General features: G+C 38.3%; 1 protein-coding gene across 1 annotated transcript; it reads right to left on the reverse strand.

Moving 5' to 3' along the window:
* Nucleotides 1-2658: 2658 nt before the first annotated feature.
* On the reverse strand, nucleotides 2659-7124 carry svbp (small vasohibin binding protein). The gene is made up of 3 exons (XM_069724584.1): nucleotides 6991-7124; nucleotides 5571-5710; nucleotides 2659-5431 (listed from the first exon to the last, which is right to left on the reverse strand). The coding sequence occupies exons 2-3, from the start codon at nucleotides 5682-5684 to the stop codon at nucleotides 5345-5347; spliced, it is 201 nt and encodes a 66-aa protein (XP_069580685.1). The 5' UTR covers nucleotides 5685-5710; nucleotides 6991-7124; the 3' UTR covers nucleotides 2659-5344.
* Between the last annotated feature and the right edge of the window lie 13219 nt (nucleotides 7125-20343).

Here is a 20343-nt window from a genome sequence, read left to right on the forward strand (position 1 = left end):
CAAAAATAACATAAAATGCTGGTCAAAACATTTCAACATTTTAGTTTCGGTCATAAATGGCAACATCATTCTTCATAATGCATGTAGGTAAGATTTGAGGGATATAATTTAGAGTAGGGGATTTCATTTCCAAAACTTCTTTGTCATTTAGACTGGCAGTAGTTGTAATGGTAATCCTTTCGTTCCAGTGTCTTTTTTTTTTTTTTTTTCTTTTCTTTTTTTACCATTAGTCACAGGTAGGGTTTAAGTTCTTACGCGGATCATTGAAATGAGTACCAGTCTTTTGCTGTTTGATTGCAGTTTATTGAAGAGATGTAGTTGTACAAGATGAAGAAAACTCATACCATCAAATCAAAGATTGTTTTTCGCTGTTTTGTATTTCATTAGATTAGAAGGAATGTTTTTGTCATACATTTTCAATCTTTGTTGATTTTACTCAAATAAAACGATAGCAAGACCACCAAACAATCTAATCAAAGATTGTGGTTCAGCCCTTCACTCAAGGCCTTGTGAGATAGAGGTAAGATAAATCACTCCCTTGGAAAAAAAACTGTCATTAGATATATATACAGTATATTTATATATATATACTGCGTTAAAATTAATGTACAGCGTTGAATAATAACATGTTGCAAAGGTTAATACTGAAGTTCCTCCTCGACATATAACATCATGCTTGCACATCCCAATGTGTCGTGTGATGAGATATTAATGTTAAATACAACTTGGCTTTTGTTCATGTACGAGTACCGAATAAAGTTGGCAGGGACTTGAGTGTTGTTGATCAGGTTCAAGTTACTCCCAGACCTTGAAACACCTATTGTGCACACTCATTCAGTTGAGGTTAAGCAGTGAGCTTACCTCGATCCTGCAAAATGGGTGTATCACACAGGAAACAATAGACTTAAGGTCGTGTCCACAGAAGGTGGTTTGGGCAGGCGTTCTGCAAAGTGTGATGTAAAGTCACTTCAACACCAACCTGTGGATTCGAAAGGTAAATCTAGCTCTGTACGAGAGAAACCTCCAACATAAAATAACATGCAACTCTCAATATAGGCCATCCACTAAACCTGTCCGTGGGATTTTGGATAGGTCTCTTCATGTGGGCTTTTGTCCACCGAAGCCACGGAAATAGCCCTCCGCCGCTCTTAGACCTGGTTTGAGCTGCCAAAAGTGCAGGCTCGATTTGACCTAATTTGACCCAAATAGCACTGCACGGTCGCACCTATACTGGGACACCTCCTGATGCGTTGTTCTGCCCGGCTCGGTTCACATATAATGCCAATGCACCTGGATCTGTGCTGCGCCATAGAAATGCAGAGTTAATGGGTGGGACAAGCCTCGTGTTTTTGTTTTTACTGACATTTCTAATGTCATTCATGAACTTAGGCTAAGGCATGGCTGACGGGTTCCAGTACTGACTGGCTTGTTTTTAGACTATTGAGAAACAAATGTTCTTCTCTAACCACAACAGCAGAGTCTGAGTTTTATATTTCAGTTACTACTGTAGGAGCTATTTCCGGTATTGTTGGTATGTTGTATTATTTTGTTAGATTTTAGCAAATGTTATTTTTTTTTGGACACCTGGTAGCAGTAATTGGATGCACATGGGTGTGTGGGTTATTGTATATACAGGGCGCAGGAAGAGCACAGTTTAGCGCGCAACCACCAGACCAGAACCACACAACCCGACAGATTTCATTAAGCATGTTTATCATTTTCAAAATATTAAGCATTTTTTAACATGCTTAATGAAATCTGTCAGGTCATACTTCTTCCATTGATATGGATGGTTTGGTAATACATAAAATCAAGTAGGAGGGAGAAGTCGGGAGCCATTTTCAGTGTCAGAGTTTAGAGTCTGTGCATACAGCCATTTCTTAGAAGCAGTTTAGAAATTTGGTCTGTATCAAAGTATTAAAAGTACTAGTAGAAGGGATTTTCTTAAATTTATTTTTGGTGAGCACTACTTATTTCTATACGCGCGTGACCAGGTGATAATATCGAGGGGCCAGAATAAACTGGAACCGAGGCTGATGTAGACCAAGATGCAAGCTTTATTACTTTATACAAAATAAAACATATCTCCAGTTGACTGGATAATCCAACTATAACACAGGGAAAGATGAAGGGGTTGAAATAGCTGTTTAATAAAAATAAATAAAAATAAAAAAAAAATCAAATTAACCATAAATGAACAACCAAAGAAATAAAGAATGCGAGTCGAAACTGCGCTGACAGGGAGGCTGGTGGAAAGTAAGCTATACAACAAAAACACTACTGCAAAACAAACTAATTGGAGCCAAAACAAACTATTTCACAGCACTACAATATGCTGAAACTTAAAAGAACTCAAACAAAAGATGCATGAAGACCGCCACCATTTTGTTCTCCCTGGCAGAAATGAAACGACCCAAACAATTTTGTATTTAAAACCAACTAAAACCTAACAAATGGTGGAAAAAAAACAGAACAGTGGCTATCTTCTCAGAAGTGGCTGGTAAAAGAACTAAGGAAACAAACTAAACAAATTAATATACAAAAGACACTTTACAACAAAAGCAAATACCTTCCAGGCCTGAAACAAAGCCTTTACCCTCGGTTGGAAGCACGCAGGTGCCTGGAGACTACTTATAAAAAAGAGGCCAAGTTAATATGTTAAAAAGACAATTGATTAATACATCTTTTATTTTGTCTAAAAAGCTAAAAGGCACAGTGCATCTAGTAAAACCATGTTTTTCAACAAACAATTTAAAACAAAGGGAGCCTACATGGTGTAGGTGGTGGCGGTAAAAGTGTGTCATAAAAACACAATAACTAGAACTTTTGAATACATGCACAATACTGGGTTTATCAGAGTAAAAAAAAAAAAGGTACGCATAAGTGGAATACCTTATGTCAAAACACGATCAAATAAAATGCCTTATTGTAGAAAAAAAACACGTATTTTTTTGTAATAAACAATGCAAATATTTGGAACTTGAGAAATTTGACTAGCAAAAAAAAAAAAAAAAAAAAATCAGTTATAATTCACGTACAAATAGGTGGGTTCACATAATTAGATTTTAAGGGCACTGTATTTTAAAGCTAAGGTAAGCTTTCTTTATGAATCACTGAAATACAAACTTTTATTATGCATTACTCACATTCAGTATATAAATAATAACTTATTTTAGGTGCTTTATTAGTTTGTCTGTATTAGAGCTAGTATTAGTCTAATGTTGTCTCTTAGCATGCAGGTAATGTCAATTCAATTCAATTCAATTCATTTCATTTTTTTTTTTTATATAGCACCAAATCACAACACAGGTTATTTCATGGCACTTAACACATTTAAAGTCCTTACAAGCAGAACTTTACAATATTATACCTGCTGTAACTGACCTTTACAGTGTTCACCACTTATCGTGGCAAATGATGCAAAATCAAAACTGGTTAAACATAACTGAACATTAGGGGTCAGAAACACTTTGTTTCTCCAAGAATCCCTGCAAGCAGCGTACAAGTATATTTTTGATATGAAAAAAAAAAAAAAAAAAAAACTACACAAGGGCAGGAAACATTGAACGTTGTTATTTAGGCTTCACTGCGCACTGGAAGCTCCTCTGTGTGGAGTCCTAAACAAGCCGTCTGAATGCTACCTGCCAGCAGAGAGGACAAAGGAACTAGTGTAGAGAGACGAGCATTCATTATTCCAAACACAGCCGGGGGGCCTGTATTTTTCTAAAGGTCTCAGAGTGACTCAGAGGAATCCCACTGAACGTTCATTCTGAACTAAAAGCCCTTCAGAGCAGGGCTTCAAAACTATTTATGAGGCATCCTACACATTCTCGTGTTGTTGTTGGAACATTCTCAGACACAAAGTAGAAATGATCTATTGTGGTTTAAGATAATAAATGCGAGTATATATCAAAATGCAATTGGACAAAAATGAAATTAGCTCCACCTTCTCTGAGCAGGTTTTTACTCAGGAAACAAGTTAGATACACACACCAAGATACCACAATTTAGAAATAATTTAATCTCATGATATCAATGGCTCGTTTACATGGTACTTTAAGTGACAAATTGGCAGGCCATTCGTCTGACTTGAAAATACACGTATCGGCACATTAAGCAGTGAAACATTTTTCATTGTTCTTTACAATTCTTGTAAGCGTGAGCAATCTTGTGCAGTACTGCCAGTGGTGAAGATAAAAATCCCTGTTTGCTGTGCGCTTCATGTCTCCCAGTAGTGGAAACAATTTAAATAGAGTGACATGCAAATGTACAGACTGTGCAAACATTTGAAACGAATGAAGAAATAAGACCCGATGTTTGATTTTACTTGCTGTAGAGAAGGTGGCGATGTCGTTGATAAATTTGAAGCATGTGACTCCAGCATAGTTTTTGATCAGACTGTCAAATCTGTTGGTTCTACAGAATCAACGCTTTTGCATTTCTGCTGTTTGACCTCTTGTTAGAATACTGCACCTTCAGGTTCAACTTCACTCACAAAGTCAGTTACCAATTTACCAAGGCAATAACAATAAAACAGTATCTTTTAATAAGCCCTTTGTCATCAAGTGTTTCCCCAATTGGAATATCTGTGTAAAAGCCATCTCCTGTTGACTGGAAGATCTCCTCTGACGATTGATACGGTTACGGGCGGTGGGATTTGTCGAAAAAGAAAATCATTCTCGTCATTCTTTCAATTTTAGGATGATTTCCGACTCCGAGACACTTAAAAAATAAAGACCCAGATATAATTCGGAAAGAGAGTGAGTACTGGACCCACCTCCATGGGTGAGACCAAGGGCTGCATTAAGATGCCCAGATTGCTCTCTCGTGCTGGAAGTGTACGTACACTGGCTGATATGTGATAATGCTCTCGGACCACATCACTGGTCACTTTCTTGCTCACCGGATGAAAAAAGTGGACTCTCAACTCTCGGGAGTTGCTGAGCAAATGTTTAAATTTGACTCCTTCTGCGCTGTTGTTACTGTGCTGAATACAGAGGTAATATGCCTGTTTGATCTAGACAGCTTTAACGTGTACGTCAGTTTTTACGACAGTTAGTGCATATTATAGGACAGGAAGTATCACCGGCCTGACGTGTCTGTTTGGAACTCTGTTCTCACTTGTCGACTTCTATCAACACAACTGTCTGCTGTATTCAAGAGGAAGAAATCCGAGTCGTTTGTCAGGAAGTAAGACAGCACTACAAATGTACCAAGGTAGAAGTGAGCGGTTTTGTGTCTGTAACAGCAAGCGTATACGTGGTGTTTTTGGAGGGTGGCAGGTCCAGGTCCAGGTCCAGGTAAAAAAAAAAAAAAAAAAAAAAAAAAGGAAGTAGGACCCTCATCATTCTCCCTGTGACTGCATCTGTTTACAGAAGGCCTCGAACTGCTGCTGCTCCAACTCTGTCATCACCTTGTTCAAAGCATAGATCTGCACATAAAAGATAGGGAGACATCGTTGCTTTATACAATGAGTTAAGATAGAATTTGAGATAAAACACACTTAAAACAATTTTAGGTTAGTATATGATCAAAATTAAAAAAAGACAAACGTTGATGATCAACATCACCTCTGCTCTCTGTCGTTGTTTGAGCTCTTGCTGTGCAGATTTCTGCTTGGCTCTGTCCCCTCTGGTCGGGGTGGAGTTCAGCTTTGGCTTGTCCTTGCGGCAGGCGGGCTCCATGGTGACACTCTCCAACTCAAAACAACCTGACCGGGTTGAAGATAACTTGATTTTTATGACACTCTTTTACTGACTGTTAAACAGTCAAACTACTTAAAACAACAAAGATGTTTCAGAAATACAAATTCTGGAATGTTTTCTGGGTGTGTAATTGACTGAAATAAGTCATTTTGAGTGCGGGTTGAGGTCTTTTTTTTTTCTTCTGGAGGCTCGTAGCAGAACATTTATGTTGTTATTTATGCTGAATGTCTCAGTAGAATGACAGATTTTTTTTTTTTTGCCAGAAACAATCCCCGATTTACCGGCTGAACCTACTAGTTTTGGTCCAGACTTGACTGAATTAACTAAATATCACGAGTGAAAAATTTGGTCTTTTCACTATTTTCAGCTATTTTACAAGTAAATCGAAAAAAAAAAAAAAAAAAAAAAAAGGTTAATCACTACAAAAAAAAAAAAAAAAAGAATTGTTAGTCGCGTCCTACCTGTAAACTAGGGTCCTTTTGACCCATGTTGTGACCTATTAAACACACTCAACATGAAAAGCATCCCAGTAGTGGGAACGCACTTTCTAAGAGGGGGGGCCCTTTTCATGGCAGGACAGTCTGCCAGATACATACAGCACCTGCTATCTACAACTTAAAAAAAAAAGGAAAAAAAAGTGTCACATCCATTTAACTGACCCCAAACATCAGAATCAGTCCGATAACGATAATCTGAAAAGTATTTGGTGCTGGTATGAACAGAAACATTTTTTTTTTTTTGGGGGGGGGGGGGGAAACATTTTTTTTTTTTTTGGGGGGGGGGGGCTTTGCTTTTGTGGCAGGCCTGTCTGCCAGATAATGTTCCACCTGCCATCTCCTACCAACAACAACAACAACAACAACAACAAAAGTACCTCTTCCAAATATTCTGTTTCCGTTCATCCCAGCATGAAATACTTTGGGAGTATTATCGTATACAACTACAGAGACAGATGTTATATATGTTATATATATACATACACACATATATATATATATATATATGTTATAAAAACATAGAAACAAGCCTGTGTTCTCGGTGCTTAATACTACTACTAATAATAATAATAGTTATTTAAAGGGACTGGTGAGCCGACCGAGCTACAAAATACCTATTTCCAGTCAGCAAAGCGCTAAAACTTTAGGAATAATGATGTTTTAATTCAAACGTCAGTCAGGAAACTTCTATCTTTCTCGTTAGCTAATGTTAGCTCACGGTTTATTTTAACGGGAGTAACATCCCGATCAACACGAGCTCTTTGAGTCCAGATAAATGGCGCACTTACCCGAAATAATAGAAGAAATATAACAGGCAGAAAACAGTGATATAATATAGTTTAACGTTAAGTTAACTGAATGGCTGCAGTGAGCGGCGATCTGATTAAACAGCTGTTCTCAGGGTGTCACCAATAAATAAATCCGTGCTAAACAGTGAAAGCGTTTGTGCAAGTGTTCCGGCCTCGAGTGAGACCGTTTCCGTTTTATTCTTCTTCTGTCTGTTGATACAGTTTTATTGCGCATTACCGCAATTAAGTGTTTTTAAGTGAAAACTGCAGTTTACTGTATCCATGATTATAACATGATATGACATAATATAGGCCTAATGTAATATAATATATATAAAAATTGATAATAGGACTTGTCTTTTTTGTTTTCTTATCACTTGCATCATTGGATTAATTCTAATATGCAAACTACTCAAGTCGGCCTAAGTTTGACACTTAAGACAGAACACTACAACATTCATAACAGCATCCTTTCTTGTCTTCAGTTTTCCCCCATAATTTAAAAGGAGCTGATACATTTTCAAATAAAAGGTTTTTGAGTAAAAGTCAATAAAATATAGCCTATACAGAAATTAGTTAAAAAAAAAAAAAAAAAAAAAAACTATATTGCCAATTACTATTATTTCTCAGGCTCGATAAAATATAAAAAAAATTTAAGGATTGTTTTCATATTTTTTACTGTTTACCAAACCAACTTGCCACAACGTACTGTTAGAAATAGCTTGTGTGTTCTTAACTTAACAATAAGAAGGGGCTATCAAAGTGCATTGATTTTGGCTAAACAGTGTATGGGATGATTTACAGTAGCCTAAAGTTAAAAAGATGCTCACCCAGCTCTTTCCCATTATTATTATTATTATTATTATTATTATTTTTAAGAAGAGGTGTAGGCTGAAAAAGACTGGTTTTGGTGGCGAGTGAACTGAAACTTTGAAACAAATGTTTCTAAATTTAACATATGTAAGTAACAAGCAAAACTTTCATTCATTTTCCTTTTTGTGATGTAGCATCAGCTATTGCTTATTAAGAATTAGGCTAATGCATACCAAAACAACCGTACCACGCCACAAAGTGAACTGAAGAAAACAACAATAAAAGATGGGTAGTTAAGATAATCAATGATAAATAATAAAATATAGTTTTAAACTGTGCTTTGTCCAGCATGGTGGAACACCTGTTTAGTGGTTCTCTGCAAAAGCAGCAGTTGGAGAGCAACTGTACTACTGCAGCAGTCGATCTAAAGATGCCTGCTGGTCTCCAGTCAGGTCTGACCACAAGATGTCGCCCCTGTCTAACAGTTCAACTGCACATGTACGTGAGTTTAAGTTACCGCAAATAGGCCTACCTCAGTGACATCATTCAACTGATATGTGTATGTGACTGAGCTTATGCATTTGGAAAAGAGAAAAAAATTGATCAAAGGTCCTTCAGTAATTGTACCTGTTGAAGCCTGATAGCCTGACACCTGATCAATGAATATTTAGATAGTCAAACAGGTTTTTAAGTGTTTTCTCCTGCTTTCCCTTTTGATTTAGAACAGTTAACTGATAAGCATTTATCAGACTACATTCACACACATACTGTGCAGACTTCCCTCAGGGTACTTCTTCAGTGCATAAATCATCTTGATAAAAAGTGAGCCTGACACCAGCTGAGTGGTGGTCCACAACACATTTATCACCACAGAAACGAAAACAGTCATCACAAAGGGACAGAATAACTAAACACTCTCACATATGAAGCGAGGAAATCATCTCCTCACACCAAACGACCTGACAGTACTGGTATTCTTTGCTGTTGTTGTGAACCTGAGGTCTGAATGTGTGCATGTGTGCCCTCTGGCATCGCTACGCCACAGAGATTTATCGCGCAGCATACCAACGGTTTACCTGGATTTATCCTCCAACTACAGGAGAGCACTCTCCCTCGGAATAATATCCTGCCAAGAACAACTTCTGCAGAATGCTGCTGACAACAAGCAGACCTGCTGCTCCATATGCATAGCAGTGTGAACGAAAAACACACTTACATATATTATGGCAAGTAGCTACAATGGTTAAATGTGGTCTCTGAACTTAAATGTCATTTCTTATTTGAACACTGCACCTGAAAGTTGTATTTCAATCAATTTAAGGGATAATCCTAAAAGTTTCTGCCTGCTTTGCTGTTTACATCAGCACCTACGTGGCTGGGCTTAACCAAATTCGGGAAATCTATGAATTTTAAAGTCATAAACCTTGAGGATGGGTTTGTAAAATTTGGGGGAAAATCTGCAGTATGAGCCGTGTCTCATGCAGCAGAGTTTATTTGACTAAAATTTGTAGACAAACTAGGCTGTTAGAAAAGTCATCACAGCTTGCCACCCTCAGCAAATCCAAGGTGAACAACGTCATAGTACTGACCACGCTGCTTGATTGACAAGCAGCTTCTGGGAAGAGCAAAGCACAAACACCCACAGTGATGACTGAACCAAACTTAGCAACAGATCACAAGGATAAGGCCGAACTGTAACTAACCTGCGGTGACATTGGCTGTGTTCCAAATGGCATAATTGCCTTAGTATACTAAGATATAGTACTCTTACATGTTAGGACTCTTACTCGTGTAGTACTTGAATTTTAGGATGGGATAGTGTTGTCTCAAAACTGGTGATCTACACTCAAAATAACTGAAACATTTGAATCCATCACCTGCCAGCATCTGCTGGCTTTGTTTATTTCACCCTGAAATGAGTGGGATTTTGAGCCCTTTAACACACATAATAAACACACCGATGGCTTCTGTCCAACAGCAGGATGGTGGTACTTAGTGAAAAATAAACACTTTTGTGCTGTGTTCCACAACAGCTGCAGCTTCCTTATCCCTTAATTTGAAAATACATTACGTTAGGCCTGATCCCTCCTCCACTCCACTACGTAGCCAAGATCGCAACCGTTGAGTTTGGAACGTGTCCAGCCTTAAACACTCAACATTTTTGGACCACTTTGAGTGGATCATACAGCTACTCTTAATGCACTGTATGGTTGCATAATTGTCAGTGTGAATGCACTTATGCAATCAAAATAATGAGTGTTAGTACGTAAATACGCTATTTGGAACACAGCATTTGTTAATAATGCTAATGTTAAATTAGCTTGCAAGGAGTTTTATCAGGATACAATGCTATATTAAGAACAAATATAACGTCACACAGGTCTGAGAATATTGCTGTCTTTCCAGTCTAGTTAGACATACTTTGAAAATGTACTGCTTTTAAAGTATTTCTCTAGAACACTAAATATTAAAGACTCATAAAATAACAAAGTTAAAGTTAAAAAAAAAAAAAAAAAAAAAAAAAATTCATACAAAGTACCAGTTTGGAAATTGTTCCAAAGAGGTCTGGTGGGGAAAGAAACAGATCAGGCGATCATGCAGATTGTTAATAGGCTAACACTTTAGCTATGTGTTGTATTTTTTTTTTTTTAAGGTGAAGCTGGAAATAGTCAAACTACAGATGTCCCTCTGGAGCCCATTTCACGGCTGCCAGATAAAGTACTCTGGTTCAATGCTACAACACTTTACTAAATTGTTATTCCTGTCTGTCACTTACAGTCAAAATTATGGGAAATCCAGGCTGAAAATCTCAAATTCCCCTTTGAGAATCTTTTTTTAGAAAGAGTGCCTAGAGGCCTGTACTATGAAGCAGGTTCATAATACCGAGGATATCTTTCCGTTATCTGGCTGAACTTAACCTAACAAACGAGGTCACACTAAGCGGTCAGACAAAGCTGGTTAACAATTCGCTATATCAACCCAGGGTTTGTCAATCCAGCTATGAGTGCGTTCACATAAAAGAGGAGCTGTTTGCAGCATCTGACCAATCACAAACATGGGCAAGTGTCCGCAGCAGTGCGACATTTCATAAATGAGAAATAAACTATAATTTTAGAAAAATATGAAGAAAGTAAACACAAATTTGGTTTACTGACATACTTTGGCTACAACAAGTACAAGTCTTCAGAGCTTTAGTCAGTCTCTGTTGTAGGATGATATCAGTAAAAAACAGAATGAAATAGAATCTATATCTCGTGTAAAACTCGACAGGGAAAGCCAGCGAGGTTTGTCGGTCTCTGAACATTCTGCCCTATCTCACTATCTCACTCCGCTCCCCGAGCTCCACACGATCTTCTACGATTAGTGCTGACATTTTGGTGAGAGAATTGATTGGTCAGTAGGCGATACTTTTATACATTTTGATCTGAAATCTTGAACATAACCTGCTCGGGAGCAGGTTAGTTTTGCAGCATAAACTTCATCAATAATAACAGCACCCGCTGCTGCACAGTCCCACTCCCTGACAAGCAGCCAGGTACATGATTTACTAACTCACACACAACTTCATTACATTTACCAACACGATAACAACCAATACAGTATGGCTGTTTAAGAGGTTATAACCCTCAATGGCATCCTATTACCCTCTAACGTGAGATTATACAATCAGACTCGAGCAAAGGGAAGAAAGAGAGGACAGAGAGAGATGAAAAGGTTAAGATGTAAGGGAAGAGAAAATGGAGAGATGGTTAAAGGTTTATAGAGTGGCAGAGAGGGCTGGAGACGGAGGGATGAGGTGTGGAGAGACGAGCCAAGGAGACGGCAGCGGCACGAGCGTGTGTTAGGATCCTTGTTCTTCTAAATTAAACTCTCTCTCCAGGGGGAAGCGCAGCTCTGACTGCTCTTTCACACCATGGCCCTGAACACACAAACTCACCACAACCTCCTAACCCCGCTCACCAGTCCTAGGCCAAAAATCACACACACATAAACTCCATGCACACACATCTCAGCACAGTGTGTACAAATCCTAGACATTTACGTTTGCATACACACAAAGTCTTTCAGGACTAAAAATAAACGACCATGGTGACTGTGCCTAAAATAACTGAACACACACACAAACATACGCTTACTGTACTCACAAAGGCCTTCACGCATGCACACACACTCATACAAACGTGCGAACACACTCTGTTGCTCTCTTCTCACCTGAACCCCAATAGACTTGTAGCCGCCAAAGCAAACAACCAGCGGCAAACAACAAAAAAGATATGGACAGGATATGACCTGACAAGTAGGGGTCAGGTAAATGATGTAGTACACACACACACACCACACAACAACACACACACACACACACACACACACACACACACACACACACACACACACACACACACACACACACACACACACACACACACACACACACACACACACACACACACACACACACACACACACACACACACACACACACACACACACACACACACACACACACACACACACACACACACACACACACACACACACACACACACACACACACACACACACACACACACACTCTCTGACCCCTGTCAGTTTCTGTTTGAGGTTCCTTTTTTGAAGCCAGGAATGGTTTTCAGATTTAAGTCCTCTTGACACCACCCTGATTTGGCTTTATACTGCACAGAGAGCTGTCTAGAGTAGCTGAGGAGCCAGAGAGGAGAGTGCCTACCTCATGGGCACCTTAACAAAGTCGGCAGAGATGTTTGGTGAGAAAATGAACGGAAAAACTTTACTGAAGCTAAAATATTTTCACTAAGCTATGGGCCAAGTTCTTGCAGTTATGTTCAAGTCAAGTTTTGGGTCACTTAGTCCAAGTAAAATCCACAAAATCAATTCCAAATCAACTCCCAGGTGTGTCAGAGTAAATCTCAAGCCAAGTCTAAATCAACTTTTGAGTATCTCAAAGTAAATGTTAAGTCTCCATGTTGTTAAGCTCAAGACTAATTCAGGACCCAGACCTAGTAAAATCATAAGTGTTTGAGACCAAGTCTAAGTAAAGATCCCAGAGATCAAGTCTAAATTCAGTGTTAAGTCTGTCAAAGTATGCCAAGCCAAGTATCAGTTGATGCCATGACCAAGTCAAATCTAAAGAATATGACTGTAAGTAAAATCATTGAGGCCAAGTCCTAGTCAAGTCTCAAGCCTGTCAAAGCAAATCCCAAGTCAAATCTCAATTCCTTGAGGCCAGGACCCACATAAGTCTCAAGATACTTGAGCCCCAGTCCTAATAAAAATTTAAGTTCTTAAATCTTGGAGTCCAAGTAAAGTCCCTGAGGTTAAGTCTAAATCAAATCTCAAATACAGTTGTATGCCAGAGAAAAACCCAAACCATATCTTAAGATAGTTGATGTCAAGACCAAGTCAAGCCTGAAAACTTTGACCTCTAGTAAAATGATCAAAGTCAGGTCCTAGTCAAGTCTCAAACTTGTCAGAACAAATCCCAAGATAAGTTTCAATTCTTCAGATCAAGACCATGTCAAGTTTCAATTCCTTGAGGCCAAGACCAAGTCAAGTCTCAAGATAGCTCCAGTCCCAGGAAAGTCACAATTCCCAAGTCTTTGAGGCCAAGTCCAAGTAAAGTCCCTGAAGTCAAGTCTAAATTAAATCTCAAGTCTCCCAGAGCAAATTCCAACTCAAGTCTAAGACCAAGTCAAGTCTTTGGTCCTTGACATCACGTCCAAGTAAACTCTTTAAGGACAATGCCAACTCAAATTTCATGTCTGTCAGAAAGAATCCAAGTTAAGTCACAAATCCTTGAAAAAAGGTCTTAGACAACTCTTTGAGGTCAACTCCAAGTTAAGTTTCAAATCTGTGAAATCATGTCTTACGTCAAGCCTCTTAAAGCCAAGTCCAAGTATCAAGTCATTTTTAGCCTACTTCAAGTCAAGGCACAAGTCTGTTAGGGAAAATCCAAAGTCCAACCGTGAGACTTCAAAGTCAAATTCTCATCAGGTCAAAAGTTATCAGCAAATTGCAAGTAACACACCAAATCTTTCAGGCAAAAATACTGCCTCCTGTAACTGATATACATATACACTGATACACATATACATAGACATTTCCATTCCAAAGTCCGTCAATTGTACAGGGAAAATAGCAAAACATTCAAGCTGTGTCCGTTTGCTAGTCCGACTATTTTCCTTCTTTCTGGATTAAAACATTTTCAAGTTAAAAGTCAAGTCTACTAGTTGGGGATTCAAACATTAACATAGCAGTTAACTCCAAGTCTAGTTTCAAGTCATCATTTTTGTGACCTAAGTTAAGTCCATGTCTGAGTTTCAGCTTTAAGTCCTACAGCTTTGATGTTCCAAGGGCACTAATATTTCAGGAACTAATGTTTCAGTCTGTTGACTTTGGGATTCTATTTACCACTTACAGAATAACACAAAATGCATTGACAGCAGATGTAAGCTTTTGAAGTTGACGGTAAAAGCAAGATAGTATTAATGTTTGTATTGGGTTATTTTAGCTTGGGGTGAGGATTTTTTTTTGTTTGATTTTTTTTTTACTTTTCCTGTGAAACCCCCCAGGTTGACCCTGAAAATGGTCAAATTGAATATGGCACAAAATCCATTGATTCTTTGGTACATCCACTTCAATCTTCTAATGGATAACAGCAGCTTCTTGCAAACATTCAGGAGATGTCCTAACATGTACCAAATCCCAAAACATCTGTGTCGAACAACCGACTCCCAACTGGCCCACCCCCCTCTCAGCTTCAGGATTCTCTTGGAGACTGAGGGACTTTAGACCTTAATCTCCTGTCTCCTCTTGTAGTCTCTCAAATATCAAAACAGACTCACTCTTGGTTGTTTTTGTTGTACTTGCTCTCATGTAAGCATACCCACACTGTTTTATACAAAAAGCTCTCTTCTTTGACAAATGTACATTTATCAGCTGATATCAATCACGAACGCTGTGATTGATATCTGATTGTACATGGCATCATTACATTTAAACAGTGTTGCATCAATATGTAATCAGCCTCTTTTTTTTAGTTCCTTAATGCACAGTTAGGTATTATCCACGAGGTTCCCAATCAAGGTGGGCCCTTTCCTAAGAGTCAAGTATTAAATCTCAGATGATAAATGGAAGACAAGGAAAAACTTTGGAACACAGTTTTCCAAATTTCTCTCTGACTTTTACACTAATTTCCCACAACTCACAAGTACAATGTGAATAGTGGCACAATTAAAAATGCTTTTTCAAAAAAAGTCAGAAACATTGTTAATTAGCTAATACCTTCAGGTCTATATAAATATTTAAAAAGTAACATCAAAGGAAAATATTTAACTAAAGTTGTATATTTAAGTACCTTAGAAATGGACAGACTGTGAATTTACATCTGGGTCAAACTGCTGGCTTACCCAACTACCCCAGTTACTATTGGAACATCAGATCATGGTGGGTCAAGGAAAGTAAATAATCAGGTGGTTTGGTCAGTTCACCAGTTGACCTGCATGTTGATCTTTATGCAGTTCACCATGATGGTGATAGAGTGCAAAAGTCATCTCTTCAGTCCTTATTTCTCCAGCTTTCTGCAATGCTTATCTGTCTGACAGATAGTTTTTATTTCATGATATTAGCAAATTTCAAGAAAAGTTGTGCATGTAGTCTTGTTTCCAGAGTCAGCTTTATTCTAATAGGAAGTAACTTATATGGAATCTAATGTTTTTAGATTTCATGTCTACTTTAAATTTGAGGGGTCTTTGTCTGAAGAAGTGAATTCCTAAATCAAAGCTGAATTCAAAGACAATTGTAGAGTTTGGCTTTCGCCTTACTTTTGAGATGTATTAGTTTGGAGTGGCTGGGTTTTTCGTAACCATGCATTTGACTACTGATGATGGTATCATATTCATATTTTCTTCATTTAACTATCTTTCCCCATGTGACTTCTTATGTGAAGTCGTAGTGCCAAAATTTGTATTTAGTTCCAAGAAAACTCATCAAGTCATTTTTGCTCAACGTTGGCCTTTTTGTTTTGCTTGAAATCGCACATTTTCAATAGTTAATAGAATATTGTGTGTTGTTTCTTGTTGGGAAGTTTTTGCATAAAATGTATCCACCCATAAATTTGAATCATAGAAGGGCTGAGGTAATGTGTTTTTTTTCTTCTCCCACCCATTGCATCTATGTGGATGAATGTGTTCAGCATAACTGCTCTGTGTTTCCCCCACGCAGCTACAAATGTACCTCTAATTGCCATCACTCACCTCGTACACCGTCCTTCCCAAACCCCCATCCACCCCGCTTCGCCCTCACACCTCGGCGGCAATAGAGCAGTGAGAGTTGGGCGCAGGAAGGAGTGTGGAGGAGTAAGAGGGGTGAGGCTGATGAAGGTGATGGTCGTGCTATATGAGGAGGACAGAGGGGAACAGTGGATCCTTTAAGTCCATATAAGAGAGACAGCGGGGTCAGTGTGTTTGGCCTGGCTGGGTCTCTCTCTCTCTCTCACACACACATACTCAGTCTCTCTCTCTCTTTCTCTCTCATTTTCTCGCTCTCTGTACCAGGAGCTGCTTCTCATTAAGCCTGTTTGTTTTGGCTGACACATAGTGGCACTTAGCAGCAACACGCTCACCACCACAAACACACACACATGCATCTCAGGCACACATGCACGCGCAGTTTTGTTTGTTTTGGCAGTGACCATGTGCCACTTAGTTGAGCCTCTAAACGCCAGCGATCAGCAGAACACACCACCTTGTTCTCTTTAGCTGAACGTGGACACACATAGGCTACACACATACACATGTATGCAAATCTGTAACTGTATGCCAGAAATTTGAGGTCCTGTAATTTACCATTTTCCATTATTTTATTGTCAATCTTGATGATCATACTTTGTAGTTTTGTGTAAAAAAACATCTCCATATAGTTTTATATCTCTTCTCTTTAGCTTCTCTGTAACGCTCTACAAAAGGTCTCTTCAGGCAATTTTGTGTCTGTTTTGAAGGCACATTGATCAATGATCTTCTGATTGGCTGACCTTTTTCTAAGTGACGCAGGTCCAGGCCAATCACAGGCCCTATTCGATCTAACTGCTCAATGCCAAAATGACCACTGTGTATTTTCTCTAACTCATGTAGGGTTAGACATTGAGCAAAGCTTAGGGTGGACATTTGATGTGTAAATTTGTGACATCACAAACATACATAAGTCCGAACGGCTCATCCAAATGGCGGTTTTGGAATAGAGGTTGTGTGCATTTCTCTGTGAACTGGGTGTTTTGACACCTTCACAGTATTTATTTTGACCTAGACCTGCTTGATAATCAAAAAAAGGAAAGAAATGATGAATTTACACAACAGTGCCCCTGTAATTAATTAATTAATTAACCCATCAGACAAAGATAACCTTGCTCTATCAGTACATTTCCTTGTACAATCCATCCATCATTTATACCAGGGGAATGGAGCCAATACAAGCTGAAACAGGGTTAAAGGCAAGGTACACCCTGGACAGTTCACCTGTTCATTCCAACACCAACAGACAGACAACCTTCCACACCTATACGTCCAAATCAGAATCACCAATCAACCGAATGTCTCCAAAAAGTTGGGGACAGGGGCAACAAAAGACTGGAAAAAGTTCTGTAAAGCTAAAAGAAAAACACCTGGTGGAACATCTCACAACTAATTAGGTTAGACCCCCAACTGTTGAGTAGCTAAAATTATATCTGAGGCAATAATAGGACAACCTTTCACAACCAAAACTCCAGAAACTGGTCTCCTCAGTTCCCAAACGTTTACAGAATGGTGTAAAAAGAAGAAGTGATGCAAAACAGTACAAAACATGCCCCTGTCCCAACTTATTAGAGACATGTTGCTTGCATCCAATTAAAAATAAACATATATTTTTTATAAACCCATAAAATATGATATTGGGCCTATTTGCAATTGAATATGGGTTTATGAGATTTGCAAATCAGTTGTGTATTTAGTTTTTATTTACATTTGACACAGCGTCTCAACTTTTTCAGAAACAGGGTTGTATATTTTACACTTTCAAATTGAAGTGTTTTACAGGGCAGTACAAAGGACAGAGGGAGTATTACATTTTTCTACTGCTCATATCTGCACGTTACCTACAGAGATTTGTTTTACGACAGAGATGATAAAGTCATTTTGATCATGAGAATATCAACTTCTTTATGAACAACCTTGTGTCCTAGAAATCCTGTTCCAATGCATCTCAAATTGGGATCCTAACCCTAACCAAAATGTCACTTTTCACCCAAACCACGATATTTTTCCTAAACATAACAATACAACTGGTACATATCTCTTTAATGCCAGTGGAATTTGACAAAATAGCAGTATTTGATGGCCTGGGATGAGAATGGGTTAATATAATAAATACTGTATATTTATAATGAATATACATATCAGTCTCAATGTTGTGTTAAAATTAATGGTACTGTTATCTTTACAAATATTTGTACTAACTATATTATTATGTATTGGCAAGATTGTTTTTAAACTTTCATGTCAAAAAGGTCCTTTGAATTAAACTGAATATTAACTAGAAGATCTTACAGATGTGATTATTCAAATTAAGTTGACCTAAATTAAACGGGATAAATTGCCCACTTTGCCTGGTTGGCAATTCAACTATGTACAAGTGCAACACTGGGAACACCTTTGAGGAAAGACAGTATAAAAGTGTGGACTGTTATCCCCATTTATAGTATTCATCGCATCAAAAAAAAAAAATCAAGACTCGAACTAGTCAAAGTTGTTAAAGAGTGATCGGCGAGGCAATGTGATGCAACTGGAAAAAGGCTTATCACTCTGAGTGTTGCTGTACACACAGTGTATAAACAGTTTTGTCCTGAGATAAAGTCAGTTTGTCTATTATATTTCAAGAATACTGAACTCCAAAGTCAATTACATTTTGGCAAAGGTTTCACAGAACTGAATAAAGTGTCAGCTGATAACCATTACCGTAAATGAAAAAAATCACTGTCCTTATCCATTGATGACAGGGCAGTTCACTGCATAGATGGGTGTTATATATAACACACATTTGTGTCAGGGGGAAGATGGAAAGAATCGTGGATTTTCCACACAGTACCAGTGTTTCTTGTGTTTATGTTCTGCTAAACACTGACACCCGTTTAGTTTAGACAGAATTGATAATACCCCTTAAAGAGCCTGTCATACTTAGGTTACTCTTGCCCACAGGGGGATAAACCAGATAAAACATATGCCACACAGTCATTAAACTCCCCAGCACACTCTCCTGGCACTGTACACACACTAAACACAGTGCAGGAAACAAATGCAGCATTCTCTTCTCTTACCAAGTGCAATTTGGACCCCAACCCTTCCAATTTTCTGTCTGGGACAGCCTGTGGACTGGCTGTCAAGAACAGCAAACCAGGTTTAGGTTTTCCTACGCACATCACTACGATAAACAATACAAGCATTCTAAGGATCTGACACATGCACACACATACATGCAGACATGCAGACATGCAGCCAGTTTACATGTGAGACAAATCCAGACTACAAAATGATTGTGCGCAGGTTAAAATACCATTCTCTCTCTCTCTCTCTCTCTCTCTCTCTCTCTCTCTCTCTCTCTCTCTCACACACACACACACACACACACACACACACACACACACACACACACACACACACACACACACACACACACACACACACACACACACACACACACACACACACACACACACACACACACACACACACACACACTCAAAGCTGAACTGTGAACACAATTCAGTGAGCATTCTCCAGAGCATATTGTTTCCCAACTGGGTCCCGGCGCCCTGCAGTCCTGTTGTGAAAATATTGCAGAATAATGTTGGATTATAACCAAAAATGTTTCTTTGAAAAAAATGGGGAACCCTTATGCAATGTGAGAAAAAACACACATATAGATATATTAACAATTTGACAATAATATAATTCATGTAACAATATCAACTGTGTAAGAGAAAAGCTGTAAAATGTATTCAGAACCTGGTTGGCTTTATGAGAATGAAACAGCTAATCATATACAGGTGGCATATAGCTTTAATTGGTTGATCCACTTTATATGTTTTGTTTATTCTTTGTTCTGATATTAAAGTAAAATCTTGTGTACATAAAAATGTGAGGAGAAAAGTCAACAATGACACCCAATGGAAATTTTGGGAGGGAACAAAATACATTTTAATTGTGTTGCATACAATGTTAACTGTAAACTGAAGCTAATGGTAAATCAACCCACCGTGGCGTAACCCATTGGTTTGCGAACTGCTATTTTGAAGGCTCAAGTTTAGGATTTTAAAATGCTGTAAAGTTTCTGTGCAACTGTTGTATAAATTGTGTTCTCTCTCTCTCTTATTGCATTTCCCAACTAATTATTGATTATGAAATAATAATGATGATTTTTCCTCTAAAATACTGGAAGGTTTTGACCTTAATATGCAATGTGCCTTGAGATGATGATTTGGCACCATGCAGTATA

The sequence above is a fragment of the Brachyistius frenatus genome, unplaced genomic scaffold, assembly GCF_029030835.1.
Source record: "Brachyistius frenatus isolate BFR_SWC_R1_liver_20210118 unplaced genomic scaffold, ASM2903083v1 Contig_383, whole genome shotgun sequence".
NCBI lineage: Eukaryota > Metazoa > Chordata > Actinopteri > Embiotocidae > Brachyistius > Brachyistius frenatus.

Coding starts and splice junctions, on each gene's coding strand:
- svbp (XM_069724584.1), bottom strand. CDS start 5,684: ATGGAGCCCGCCTGCCGCAAGGACAAGCCAAAGCTGAACTCCACCCCG. Junction 5,432..5,570: donor AACAACGACAGAGAGCAGAG/GTGATGTTGATC, acceptor TTTTATGTGCAG/ATCTATGCTTTGAACAAGGT.